This window comes from Zootoca vivipara, chromosome 16 (assembly GCF_965207765.1).
Source record: "Zootoca vivipara chromosome 16, rZooViv2.hap1.1, whole genome shotgun sequence".
In the NCBI taxonomy this organism is placed as follows: Eukaryota; Metazoa; Chordata; class Lepidosauria; order Squamata; family Lacertidae; genus Zootoca; species Zootoca vivipara.
The window spans coordinates 8,052,421-8,065,143 of NC_142599.1; the positions used below are offsets into that span (position 1 = coordinate 8,052,421).

Consider the following 12,723-nt stretch of genomic DNA (forward strand, 5'->3'; position numbering starts at 1 on the left):
ATGGAGACTAAGGAGGAGGAAGCAGACATCCTGCTTTGCCCTTTGGGCTGGATGTGAGTAGGAAGGCAGGCAGGTGGGGGTTGGCTGAGGGCAGAATGAGACTGGTGGGGCAATGCCCCATTCTCTGCAATGAACCAGCCTCCACTGCTTATGCTTTAATCTTCTGCCTGTGTTGATAGAATCATTACTTGCCATAGCAATTCCATATGGGTGGAAGATAGAAATGTCACTCAGATAGAAATCCTATTTGTATATATTCAGGAGTAAGTCTGACTTCATTCACTTGGGGATTATTCCCAAGAACATGTGCATATGATTGAAACCATAGCGTACTATCCAGTCCTTTGGGTTGATTTCACTGGGAAATCTCATCCGATACAGCTTAATCCTGAAAGACGGGTAAATTTAGGAAACAAATTCCTTTCAGTTGCATTGTTAACAAGCCATTTCTTCTCAGAATACTAATTGATTCCTTCCCTTCCCACAGCTCTGTCAGCACCATATGTAACCAACGCTACCACATCCACGCCAACCTGTCATTTGCCATTTTAGTGGCTCAGATCCTACTGCTTATAAGCTTCCAGTTCAATCCTGGGACGGTAAGTTTAAAATGGGTGGGAATTGGCACGCAAACGTGTTTCTTATAAAACCTATATATGCAATTAAGTTTGCAATTATGTCGTCATTATGTTATTTTGCCCCTTTCATTTCAATGCAAAGGGAATGCAAATCAAGTGGTGGGGAACGTAGTCAGTAAAGTATCGTTTGTGGACTGAAAGCAACAGTGACAGTGAATGCTGATTGTATTGTATTGCATACAGTGGTACCTCAGGTTACAGATGCTTCAGGTTACAGACTCTGCTAACCCAGAAATAGTCCCTCGGGTTAAGAACTTTGCTTCAGGGTGAGAACACAAATCGTACGGCAGCAGCGGCACAGCAGCAGCAGGAAGGCCCCATTAGCTAAAGTGGTACCTCAGGTTAAGAACAGTTTCAGGTTAAGAACGGACCTCCAGAACAAATTAAGTTCTTAACCGGAGGTACCTCTCTACTGGGTCGATTTACATTCTGCACCTGAGATTAATAAAGCGAACATTGGCAATTTTCATTCCCATTTCTGTTTCCCACAGAACTCTCTGACATCCCTAAACACAGCCAATATTTAAAAGGTAGCAACTGTACATTTTTAAAGCCGATTTTCCACAGTGGCTACCCCAGCAATGAGGCTGTGGCACCATAGTACTTCTACCATTTCAAAAAAGAGTCCCCCCCCCATTTTGCATTAGTTCTCCAGTCATCATGACAAATAGAACATGACAGGTGTGTGCACTTCCATTCTGGGCAGCATGTATCAGACAATAAAGTCATGTGTTAATCACAAGCAGGCTGTTGGCTGCTGCTTAAGTCAGTAATTAAATACTATTAATAATCATAATCTTGGGGCTTCATCTGAGAATCTCACAGCCTTTGAAGGGACCTGGATCTCTTCATCCAAATATAGCTAGCTGCTCTGCCTCCCCCTCTCCTTCTCCTAACAACGCATAACTCTGCTGTTCTCCTGTCTCAGAGTTGCTATCTTGCTCAACACCCAGCTGCAATTCGAGACTGTCTCTCTCCTCTCTGGAAGCTACGGGAGAAGGAGGTGGTGGTGATGATATCCACCATTCCTGCTCCTCCCCCTCATCCTCTTTAGTCCAGTCTCTGACACCCAGTTGCTGGAAACCACAGGAGGGAAGAGCGCTCTTGTGCACAGATCCTGCTTGTGGGTTTCGCGCAGGCACCTGGTTGGCTACTGTGAGAACAGGATGCTGGACAAGATGTGTCATAGGCCTGATACAGCAGGCTCTTTTTATGTTCTTATGTGGGGCAGGATCTTGAGAATGGTGCACGGGAGAGGTCAAAGGCAAGGAAAAGGTGAAAGAAGTCATGGGTGCAGAAAATCCCAGATAGTTCTGAAGGCAAGAAAGATGGTCAGGTCTAGGTTCTGCTAGATGTTCAGATCCCAGAGAAGTCTTTCCATTTGCTGCTGCTACAAGCGGCAAAGCCCATTTCCTAGAAGCGCATGCAGGTGTGCAAAATGAGAAAAGTTCCCTTCTCTCCCTCTCCCAGATTGCAATGGGCGGAGATCCTAAGCAACATCCCTACAAGAGGCAGATATGGGTATATAACGTGTGGTGGTAAATGCGAGAAGACAGAAGGCTTTACTTTTTAGAAGGGCAATCAAAACTTGGAGAGAGTGAAGCTGAGCAGAGAAGATAGAACCAGAAAATACAAAAAATCAAGGCAAGGGAATATACAATGAAACCATCTTCAATAAATCAGCAAGACACTGTGTGTAACTCCAGAGGCGTAATTGAAGCTGGAGGAAAATAGCATGAGTGTAGGGAGCAAGATCTGATTTGAATGGGTGGGGGAGAATTTCTTATTGTCATGGTTGCTATCTTCATTTTTGTGCATGCGCGCGCACACACACACACACACACACACACAGTGTAAGCACCATTCCAGTTGAAAAGTGTTGAGTTTTGAAAGGTAGCAGGTGTGTCTGGAGGAGAGACTTGATATAGTCATAAAATTATGCATGGTGTGGAGAAAATGAATAGAGAGGTTTTCTCATGCTCTCCAAACCCTAGAACTCTAGGTCACCCAAAGCATTGATGGGCAGTAGATTTATAGATTCCTAGAGCCAGAATTGGGACTGGTGCGAAATTTCATTCCGTTCACATTTAAAGGCGAAGCTACCAAATGCCTGTTCCCCCCCAATCAATAAGCAGGTTGCTGATTCACGCTGCTTCACTGGCTGGTGCTGCAGAAAAGGAAAGAAAAAAACCCCAAACAAAGAACGAAACAACATTTGCTTCTACCTTGGCCAGAGGGTATCTGTTCTTGCCTTCAAGGGTGCCAGGAAGCAGATAGACTTCACATAGCAGAAGTAGATTCTAAATGGATTTTGAAAATAGGAAGGCGGCGTGTGGAGGCAACATTTCTCACACCTTGCCGTTCTCAAAACATGTTCAAAAGGTTTTCTAGATGAGCAAAGAAAAGCGAGAGTTTGTTAGGGGAGTGGAGCCTTCCATGACCAGCTGGCAGTAAAAAAAAAAACCCAAAAAAATTACTTTCCAGTTCTGCAGTCTGTATGTTGGATGTTGCTAGCACTCCACTCCTCTAACACAGCTTCAAACCTGTTGTGCTTTTGCAGTAAAGCAAAAAGCAAAACCAAATAACCTTCATCTCGCTCTCTCAAATTGCAATTCCCACTGAGATCACTGTAGCCAGCGTTGGAAGCCTGATTCACCAAGTTTTCACATGATTTGAAACTGCAGTTCCGGTACAGAAGAAGTGGGTTCATGTGGCTACCACCCACAGGGATTGGTGCTGTTTTTTCTCCTTGTTCCTAGGGAATTCACTGCAGGCTTTGTAGAGTAAGTGTGATTCTGTACATATTGCCAAATGCTTCCCTTGCTTGAAAATATAAATCTTGGTGGCAATGCCAGAAGTTCTTCTTTGGCTTGGATTTTAACTCAAGTTGAAGAATTAAAATGCTTCGTTTCTGTTGCCTTCCCACACATCCCCAAGACTCATACTTTCCTCCTAGCAGTCTTTCTCCCCCACCTTCCAAACCCCAGGGGTGAGACTGGAAATCAAGCACCCGCAGTGCTGGGAAACATAGAAACTAGGGGGGGGGGAGGTATGTAGGTGGGAGGGAGGGAGGGAGAGGTTTGGAATGCTGACCATTCATTGAGTGGTGGTTGGAGGAGGGAGAAGACCCCACTGTGCCCTCGCTGAAGTCATCAGGGGTGAGGCAGAGGCAGATTTAGTCCAGAACTGGGCTTAAATTTAGGAATTAGGGGTGGGAATTCAATTCCGTTCACATTTAAAGGCAAACCTACCTAATTCACACTTCCAGTTTGAACATATGAACCAACACACAGCCATCCTTTGAGATTTGCTCTCCTCTGAATTTTGCAATGCACTTTCCCAAGCAAATGATGTATACAAAACTGCATATATTAGGGTAAAGTGTGCTTTCTTTCTTTTTGGATTTCTGCTTGGAGGAACTGGTGGGAATCTGGGCTCCAAACCCTTAGAAATGCAGCCATTGCTTTTTTTTAAAAAAAAAACCCCCTAATTTCAACAAGGGCTTCAGACTTGCCTGAAGGGTTTTCCTCCAACTTTTGTGCTGGGTCTGGCATGGAGTGCTTGCAACCAGTGTTAGAAACAGAGATATGAAAGCTAGGAGCTAAATGGCACCTTAAACCTAGGTCATGGGCGCAACAACAGAATGTCTAGGCACGCTTTTTTATAACAAGAATACAAAGCTGAAAATGAATGAACTGCAGCTAAAATATTGCGTTCATTTTTGACATGGTCTAGTCCTTTCCCTAAGGTTTCCAGACGTCCCCGTTTCCCAGGGACAGTCCCCTGATTTACAGTCCCCTGACAAAATCCATCTATTTAGTAGGAAGTTGAAAAGTGTCCCCGGATTCATTGAAAGAAATCTGGTAACCTTACCTTTCCCTGCCCACCACCATAATTATCTTAAAAGGGCCTCTTCTCCAGTCTTCAGAGAGTAGCTGGAAGTGGGGAGGCAGAAAAAGGTCCTCCGTTCCTTCCACTCTGCAGTTTTAATCTGAAATCTTAGGCGCAGTACTGTGCCCAGAGCTCAGAAACTGCCTGCGCTAATGAAATTCCCTGTCACAAAATGCACCTAGAACAATGGGAGTTTTGAACACTGCTTGCAACGGGCAGAGGTGACTGCTCTATTGGTCAGGCAAGACCAGAAAATCATATTCTGTCTTGCATTTCATATTAATACAAGACTTGGCCAATTCCTAGTTCTTCTGAGCCTATAGACAGGGCTGACTCCAGGCAATGGAAGCTGTTCCATTAAGGAAAATGGGGCACTGAGCCACCAACCTTGGTCTACTCTTGGCCAACCCCCACCTGCCTACCTTCTCAGTTACAACCAGTCCAGGGTGAGGGATCACACAGCCTGTCAGCTTTCTCCTCCTTAGTCTCCCTGTTGCTCCTTCTAGAACTCAGCAGGCAGCAGCAGGAGGAAAAAACTAGAATTAGCTGGCTCCGCCTGTCATTTGCTCTGCGTCCACCATGTGGTGGACTTTCTGTCTTCTGCCCTACCAGTCTCAATGGACGTCAGCCTCCAGAGTTGAGGAGACCCCCCAGCAAAATGCTTGCTGTTAAGCCCCCTTCATATTGTGGGTTCTGGTAAACCCACCTGGTGGCAGCAGGGAACTCTAGCAAAAGTGCTCTGATCAGTGTTGTGAGCTGCCATTTGGATTTCCAACTCTTCTCCTGACTTGAGGATATTTTCTTCAAAAAAATCAGTGGAGCTGCAAGGATGTTTCTCAGATCCGGTTGTTTGGTGCTGACCAGTGCACCATTTTTTTTTTTTAAGGGAAAGGACCGAGGATGGACAGATCAGCCTATTTTTGTTCTGTGTTATTATTACATGCTCCCAGAGGTTCATTCGCCTTTGGGTGGATTGAAAAACTGCACAAAACATTGCAATTAAATTGTATTCATGTTATGTGCATATTGTACACATATTCGGCTAAAACACACATCTTTGTACTTTCACATAAAATACCCATTTTTGTATGTCTTTTCCCAGTAAAATATAAATTTCTGTGCAACTGCGTAGCAAAATTCAGAGGATTGTGCCATCTGATTGATAGATGCTTTCCAATCCACACAAGAGAATTAGACCCGTTCACTTTAAAGGTGGCGCTGTGGGTTAAACCACAGAGTCTAGGGCTTGCTGATCAGAAGGTCGGCGGTTCGAATCCCTGCAACGGAGTGAGGTCCCGTTGCTCGGTCCCAGCTCCTGCCCACCTAGCAGTTCGAAAGCACATCAAAGTGCAAGTAGATAAATAGGGACCGCTCCGGCGGGAAGGTAAACAGCATTTCCGGGTGCTGCTCTGGTTTGCCAGAAGCAGCTTTGTCATGCTGGCCACATGACCTGGAAGCTGTCTGCGGACAAATGCCAGCTCCCTCGGCCTATAGAGCGAGATGAGCGCCGCAACCCCAGAGTCGGACACGACTGGACCTGATGGTCAGGGGCCCCTTTACCTTTACCTTTACTTTAAAATGTGTATTAAACAAATTTCTTCTCTGTGCTCACCAAGGGCAAGCATTCTGACCTGATTGACACAGGTGTTGAGTGGCAGGTTCACACCGTCTGCGGTAGTTCCACCCCCAGGGACTTCCTGGTTCAGTTCTGAACACCTTTACAAAAAGTCCTGCCTGTGGAGACCTTGTAGATCTCAGAGAAGGTGCTGAATGCTTTCTGCTTTCTGTAAAATGGAATAACTCTTCTCTCCATCCCTCCCTGCATTTTAAAACAATTCAGGTCAAGGAGAATTGTACCCCGTACGTTACATGAGGAACAAGGAGGTGTTAACGGTGACATCATCCTGCTGAAGAATAAGATTTGTTATTCTTTTGTTTTCTCTTTTGATGGATTCAAAACAAACAAAACAAAGGGAGAAAACCTCTGGCTTTCATGGATTATAATAACATGAATTATCTTTCTGAGGAAAATGCATGCTTTATCTTTTGCCCCAGCAAAGCAAAAAAACAACAACAAACCATTCTCAATGCAGTAGGGAAGCTGTGTCTGTAACCCATTTGAACAGAAAGCCGAGCAAGGTGGACTGCAAAGAAATCCTTGACTTAATCCCACCACAATAGTCTCTTGAAGGAAGAGCTCCAGCACTCGCTCGGAAACAAGTTACGGTGAAATCAGAAAACCCACTCGAGAAGGGAATGCAATGAGCACAAGAGGGAAACAAACACACATGCTTACATGAGGAGGGCGTAGGAGTGCACAACCCACTTTTTAAGCTTGGCTGTTTTCACCAAGCAGGACTGGCATGCAGGAAAAGGGGAGCTTGGGCAGAAAAGTTGTAATGATCTATTTGAGGTGGAATTATAATATCATAGAACTGTAGAGTTGGAAGTGAGCCTGAGGGTCATCTAGTCCAACTCTCCCCAATGCAGGAATCACAGCTTAAGAATCCCTGACAGATGGCCATCCAAACTCTGTTTTGTTGTTGTTTAGTCGTTTAGTCGTGTCCGACTCTTCATGACCCCATGGACCATAGCATGCCAGGCACTACTGTCTTCCACTGCCTCCTGCAGTTTGGTCAAACTCACGTTCGTAGCTTCGAGAACACTGTCCAACCATCTCGTCCTCTGTCGTCCCCTTCTCCTAGTGCCCTCAATCTTTCCCAACATCAAGGTCTTTTCCAGGGAGTCTTCTCTTCTCATGAGATGGCCAAAGTATTGGAGCCTCAGCTTCACGATCTGTCCTTCCAGTGAGCACTCAGGGCTGATTTCCTTCAGAATGGATAGGTTTGATCGTCTTGCAGGCCTTGGGACTCTCAGGAGTCTCCTCCAGCGCCATAATTCAGAAGCATCAATTCTTCGGCGATCAGCCTTCTTTATGGTCCAGCTCTCACTTTCATACATCGTTCTTGGGAAGACCATAGCTTTAACTATACAGACCTTTGTCGGCAAGGTGATGTCTTTGTTTAACTCTGTTTAAGAACCTCCAATGTAGGAGAGGTTTCTTTAGGAGTGGCCACACTGTCACCTTTTTCAAAGCAGCAGGAATCTCCTGCACTGCACCAACTTTTCAGGAAGAGCCTTATGACATCTGGGAGACCAAACTGACCTCAACCATCAGACTAGAGAGGGAGCACCTCTGTGTGTATGGGGGGCCTCCCTACATGAAAGAAATACACAGTTCCAAGTACCAGAGGCCCTGGGACTATAGAAGTAGGCAAGTTTAGCACCATCCAGCAGCCCAAGGAACAAGACACCAGCAACAGCAGATTAATCGTTCCTGAAGCTGGATATATATGCTTGAAGTTGACTCCTTTCTTCTGACCTTGAAGAACAGATCTTCTTCCTTCTCCTGCTCTTCCTCTTCTCTCTTTCGTGTATCTTTTCTTTTTCATTAACAAATGTGATGGCAGGACCTCTCTTTCTCATTCACTCATTTGCTCACTCACTCATGCTCTCCCTTTTATTGATGTGAGACACTTTGAGATACAATTGCCAGAAAAGTGGGACAAAAATACTGAAATGAAATACCGGTAAATGCAGAGAAAGGCTCTTAGGATGTTTCTGAAGGAACACTTTTCCTTTTCCTCCATCAAGATAACAATTTTGGACTGGTGTGTATGCGTGCCTATTTGTCCAGTCTGGCATAACTAATACTGTACAGTTCAAATTAAGATCTGCCCACCACCTCAAATTAACACTTCATGAAATTCTGTTGAATGCTTCATTTTATTTTTAAATTTTTATTTGCACCCACAACGATCCACTACTCTGAAGATTTCTGTCTCATTGTGGAAAGGACTCTATCAAAGGAGATAGCCACTCAGTTGCTTAGGCAACTTAGGGATCCTTGTCTAAGTCCCAGTCTTGCAGGAAGAGAGGAAGCATTCCAGTGTTGCCTAGGTAACAAGGTAATGCTCACCTTCTTCCAGGGAGTGAGCTTATGCAAAGGAGCAAGTGTTGCCCACTTTCCCAGGCAACTCTGGCAGTTCTGGAGCATTATGGGAAGCGAGAACAAGAATTCCAGTGTTGCCTAGAAAACTGGACTCGGTTGTAAGAGAGAAAGAGCTGTTTAGTTGCTTAGGCAACATCAGGACATTTGTCTAGCTTCCTGGGCTAAGTTGAAAGGATGCATCAGAGAGTGGGAAGAAAAAGATGCACCACTGTGGTTCTTAGGCAATGCTGGGATGCTCCCCAGTTCAGTGAGCAACTTTTTCCCCAGTTTCGTAAGCCCTTCCACAAAGCACCTACAAAAGGGCACATATACACAGCATTTAGGGAGAGGGGATAAATTTTATTTTGTTTTCGTTTTAATGGCAAACTACCTAATCCATTCAACTTGAACCAGTGTGTGAACCAAAATACACCTAATCCTCAAAAATCACACTTCTCTGAATTTTGCAATGCAGTCCTCCAATCAAACAGTACCGTGTACAAAAATGCATATACCAGGGGAAATTGCTTCCAAAACGGTGTATTTTAGTTAAAAATACATTTAAAAAAATACATTTCTCTTAGGAGAAATTCACAAATGGAAATTGCTGTGGAAATGTGGAGAACTGAATTTAAAACCCGGGGGGGGGGGGGGTGAGAATCCGAGGGAAACAAAAATTGACAGATTCATCCATAGCTCAGTGGCACAACATCTGCTTTGCATGCAGAAAGTTCCCGGTTCAGTCCCTGCCATCTCCATATAGGGCTGGGACGGACCTCTCTATGAAAGCCTGGAGAGCTACTGCCAGCCAGTGTAGGCAGTCCTGAGCTCGATAGACCAATTGTCCGATGTTATAAGGCAGCTTCATATCCACCCTTGTCACCTTTGCAGCCTCCAAGAAGTTGCTCTTTATAATAATAATAATAATAATAATAATAATAATAATAATAATAATAATATATTATTTATACCCCGCCCATCTGGCTGGGTTTCCCCAGCCACTCTGGGCGGCTTCCAACAGAAAAATAAAACACAATAATCTATTAAACATTAAAAGCCTCCCTGAACAGGGCTGCCTTCAGGTGTCTTCTAAAAGTCTGGTAGTTGTTTTCCTCTTTGACATCTGTTGGGAGGGCGTTCCACAGGGCAGGCGCCACCACCGAGAAGGCCCTCTGCCTAGTTCCCTGCAACTTGGCATCTCGCAATTAGGGAACTGCCAGAAGGCCCTCGGTGCTGGACCTCAGTGTCCGGGCAGAATGATGGGAGTGGAGACGCTCCTTCAGGTATACTGGACCTCAGTCATAGTTGTTCTTTAACCTCAGCCATAGTTCATACCTAAGAGCAGTCATAAACCTTTTGGACAGGATAGAGTCCATAAGCAAGATAGTATGAGCTTCAGTCTTTGCATCTATAATATGAGGATGAAAACATGGGAGCTGGAGAAATTGCTGAGAAAATGTATGTGACACAGTTCAGGAATTCGGTATGTGTATTGTAGTAAATATGATTGGAAATGGTGCATTGGATGGTTATGTGGGATCACTATTATCATGAAACCAACATGCTTAAGTCTAATTAATGCATGAAATGGTTAACACCATAAAGTAAGCTGTCCTGTCAAGCTTAGCTGTGTCATTCCCTTATCTTGGGAGGAAATAGGTAATCAAGCCTATTATTCCCGCCCCAGTCATTTTGAGAAGCTCATCATGTGAAAAGGTTTGAGCTGATTGCTTCAGCTCAACCATATGGCTCTCACCAGCCACTCTTGAGTTGTTATACCAATAACATAGGAACTTTTACTACTTTGGAACTAAGTTTTATTGCCTTTGCAACTTTTCTGAAGCACATGTATCTGAATTTCCAAGAGTTTGTAAGTAATTCTTTTTTTTAACTTACCACATGTGTGTTCTTTTCCTCTGCTGGGGGAAGAATGAAATTTTGACTCTCATTTGGAATGGCATATTTTAAAGGTCTAACAGCTCATCTTTTCATGTTTTACTTCTTTGCATATCTTGTGACCTTAAATCTCTGTTGGGGTTCTCTCACCAAATAATACTTGCCCCAAATTTGGATCTTGGCATTCAGGAATTCTCCTTCCTATATAGTTTTGTTTTTTGTTTTTTGCACCAACAGTTTTGACATTTTTGTGCATTTTGATATTTATTTGCTTGCTTCCACTTTTTAGGTGCCCTGCAAAATCCTCGCCGTTCTCCTCCATTTCTTCTTCTTGAGTGCTTTTGCATGGATGCTAGTGGAAGGATTTCATCTCTACAGTATGGTGATCAAAGTGTTTGGATCTGAAGAAAGCAAGCATTTATACTACTATGGAATTGGATGGGGTAAGCAATTTTGGGTTTTTGTTTTTTTTGCAGGGTTCCTATAGGCATCTGCTTTGACCACTGTTAAGAACAGGATGAACCTTTGGCCTGATCCAGTAGGGCTCTTCGTGTTTATATTTTTCTCCTTCCTTTGGACTAAAGTGGGTGGAAAGGGGTCTTCCTAAAGAGTTGGCATTCAAAATGCGCACAAATGCTATTGGGTGACAGAGAGAAGGTGGAACTGCCCAACATCTACTTTGCCTCTATCTTCACCTAAAAGAAGAGCAGACCCAAAATAGTGATAACAGAATACAGTAATACCTCCATGAACGTCCGCCTCGTCTAGCGTCCATTCCAGCGAACATCCAAGGCAAACCCAGAAGTACCAGAACGGGTTACTTCCGAGTTTGCCTCTCGCTCATGCGCAGAAGCGCAAAACATTCCATGCACATGCACAGATGCAGCACCAGGCCCGGCTCTAGGGGTAGCCTCGGTGGCGTGGGGCCGGCAGTAGGGCGCTGTGCAGCCGCACGGAAGCCATGCTGCACGCTGCGCCCGCCCACCAGGGCGGGGGGGCGGAGCAAGCTCAGCACCAGGGCACCCGGCCAGCTTGAGGCGGCCCTGTGCAGCACCTTGCCCTGCATCCTTTTTGGCTAGCAGCCGGGGCTCCAGAACAGATCCCGGTAAGTGATGCAAGGAGGGAGCTGCAGCCCAAGATAGGGTGAACGGTGGTAAGGAACACTTTTTGAAATGAATTCAAATTTCCAGGGCCTGATGATCTGCATCCAAGGGTATTAAAGAAGCTTGCGGATGTAATCTTAGAGCAAACTGAGCAAAACTGTATGCAGCTTGGAGCAGAAACATACAGGTATCATTTGCGGAATAAAAACAAAAACAATTGTAGTGGATACTACCGTAATTCACTTGATTCATTTGTGTCCCAAGGAATGGATTAATAAGCAGACACCAGCAATTTCTGCTTCTGTTTCTGTTGGAATTCTCTGACATCCCTTCTTCTCCCCATCATAATCATTATTATTTTTAACCCCCCCCCTTTGACACTGAACCTCATTTGCATCCATTCCTTCCCCTCTGCAAGACAAAGGCTGCCTCACTGGCATTGTTCTGGGGAGGTAAGAATTATGCTTGTCAAAGCTTCCCGATCTGGAAAGAAAAGAAGAGGGAGTAACAAACACTCTAGGAACAAAAACATGAATGATCAAAGGCAAATTATCAGTGTAATTGTGGATCGTTTAGAAAATATTTTAAAACATGCATTATCTCTTAAGCACACACGCATACATTTAGGAGCTGAATCAAGAACCAATTACAGCAATTATGTAGCTATATCATCATTGTGATTGGAATAATTAACAGCTAGGCTGTGGTCTGGGGAAGCGACAGGTGAGTGACATCCATTTATGTGTGTATTAATTATTGCTTATGTTTTCTGGTCATCCTCGCTGCCTGTTCATCTCCACCTCTCCTTCTGACACCTTTATTTCTAATTACAAAGTTTCATCTTCCTTGTTTCTCTCTGGGTCACTTTAGACCACTGGATCCCATAGCCATGAGTAATGTGCTATTTTATAAGGCAAAACTCTCTCCCTCTCCCTCTCCCTCCCTTCCTCCCTCTCTCTGTGTCTGAGTGAAAGCTCTATATTTCTGCATCCACCTATCACGTACAGATTGTTAAGCATGCTATGTTCAGAAGGCAAACCAGCTTGTTGTCAAAGAGAAAATTCAAATGCCAGCTGAAGATCCTTTTGCAATTCTCATCAAGAAATTTCTCTCCATATTGTGGAGTTCTGAATTTCCTGGGTTTCCTTTCTCTCTCTCTTTAAGACTGAAACATTACATTAGGAATAGGGATGGGCAAATCATT

The 12,723-nt window shown here is 44.4% G+C and overlaps 1 protein-coding gene across 4 annotated transcripts in view; it reads left to right on the forward strand.

The window, feature by feature from the left end:
• ADGRD1 (adhesion G protein-coupled receptor D1) overlaps positions 1 to 12,723 on the forward strand; it is a 255,643-nt gene that overhangs the window by 164,292 nt on the left and 78,628 nt on the right. For all 4 annotated transcript variants that reach the window (XM_035097840.3, XM_035097838.3, XM_088659079.1 and 1 more), the window contains 2 exons: positions 488 to 599; positions 10,706 to 10,859. In XM_035097840.3, the coding sequence (XP_034953731.3) occupies positions 488 to 599; positions 10,706 to 10,859 (266 nt within the window). The remainder of the gene's footprint in view (positions 1 to 487; positions 600 to 10,705; positions 10,860 to 12,723) is intronic.